Source organism: Cystoisospora suis (genome assembly GCF_002600585.1).
Source record: "Cystoisospora suis strain Wien I chromosome Unknown contig_795, whole genome shotgun sequence".
NCBI lineage: Eukaryota > Apicomplexa > Conoidasida > Eucoccidiorida > Sarcocystidae > Cystoisospora > Cystoisospora suis.
In genome coordinates, this window is record NW_027153596.1 from 185 (window position 1) to 1,385 (window position 1,201).

Below are 1,201 nucleotides of genomic sequence, written 5' to 3' on the forward strand. Positions count from 1 at the left end.
TACATATATATATCTAGATAGATAGGTATATGCATAGGTATGTATATGGATGTCTATGTATCCGTAGGCATATGTATGTATATATGTATATGAATAAGTATGTATGTCTATGACTAAGTACGTGATGTATTATGTATATGCATATGTATATATAGATATAGATAGATAGATATTGGGAGTTCATAGTTTCCGCCCTGTCTTTTACCTCTTTTTCCATTCTTCAGCTTTTTCATGGAGAATTCGTTTTTCTTCTTGAAGTTTGTCATCCTGTCTCTTCTTTAGTTGTTTATTCTGGACTTCTTCTTGCTCTAGCCTCCAGGAGCATTGTTCATACTTCTTCTCAAGTAACTGTTTCTCTATGTTGACTCTAAGGATCTCTTCTTCAACCTCTTGAAGCCTCTTCTGCAAGTCTTGCGACTGAGAAAGAAGAAGATTCTGCTGGGTCTCCGACGCGAGAGAGACAGAGGACAGCTGCTGTCTTAGCTGAAGAATCTTCTTGTTCTGATTCTCGAGCTCCTGGTCTCTCTGATGGATCACACTCTCTAGTTGCTTGAGAGTGACAGTAGGAAGGAGGGAAAGAAAGAAAAAGAAAAGGAAAAGAGAATTCAAGAAAGAAGAATAGATACACCCTGTGAAGACAGAGAAGGAGAGGAGAAGAAGCTGTGTGGAACAGCCACTTATGTGTACAAAAGATCAGACATCTATCTATCTGTCTTTCGTTCATCTGTCTGTCTATGTATCTGTCTTTGATCTATGTCTCTATCTACCTATTTATCTATCGTTCATCTGTCTGTCTATTTATCTCAATGTGTGCCGTGAATAGACCATCCATGCACGTGTCTACATACATCTGTCTATATCTGTAGCTGCCGCTTGTCAAAGATAGACAGATACATAGATAGACGTGTCTTCGCATGCGTATGTATATATATATATATGCATGTACATGTATACTATATGTATGTAAATATGCATATAGCCTAGTATGGAGAGAATCGATCCTTTCGACATCGGTCTTTTCATTCTATCCATCACAAGTCTCGTTTCTCTTTCCTTTTCTTCTCTTATGCTTATAGGCTTGCTTCCTTCACCTACACCTCGCTTTCTTTCTCTTTTTCTTTCCTCTTCCTCCTTCTCTTTGCTTTTTATTCCTCTTTCTCCTCTACATCTTCTCCTCTGTACAGAAATCCCTATCAGTCTC

General features: G+C 38.2%; 1 protein-coding gene across 1 annotated transcript in view; it reads right to left on the minus strand.

Annotated features, from left to right (window-relative positions):
- Positions 1-207: 207 nt before the first annotated feature.
- The window catches only part of CSUI_001924 (myosin heavy chain), a gene marked incomplete at its 3' end in the record, with an annotated part of 6,826 nt that continues 5,832 nt past the window's right edge, over positions 208-1,201 (minus strand). Inside the window, exon 7 of the mRNA XM_068062127.1 lies at positions 208-549. Within this exon, the coding sequence (XP_067925895.1) occupies positions 208-549 (342 nt within the window). The remainder of the gene's footprint in view (positions 550-1,201) is intronic.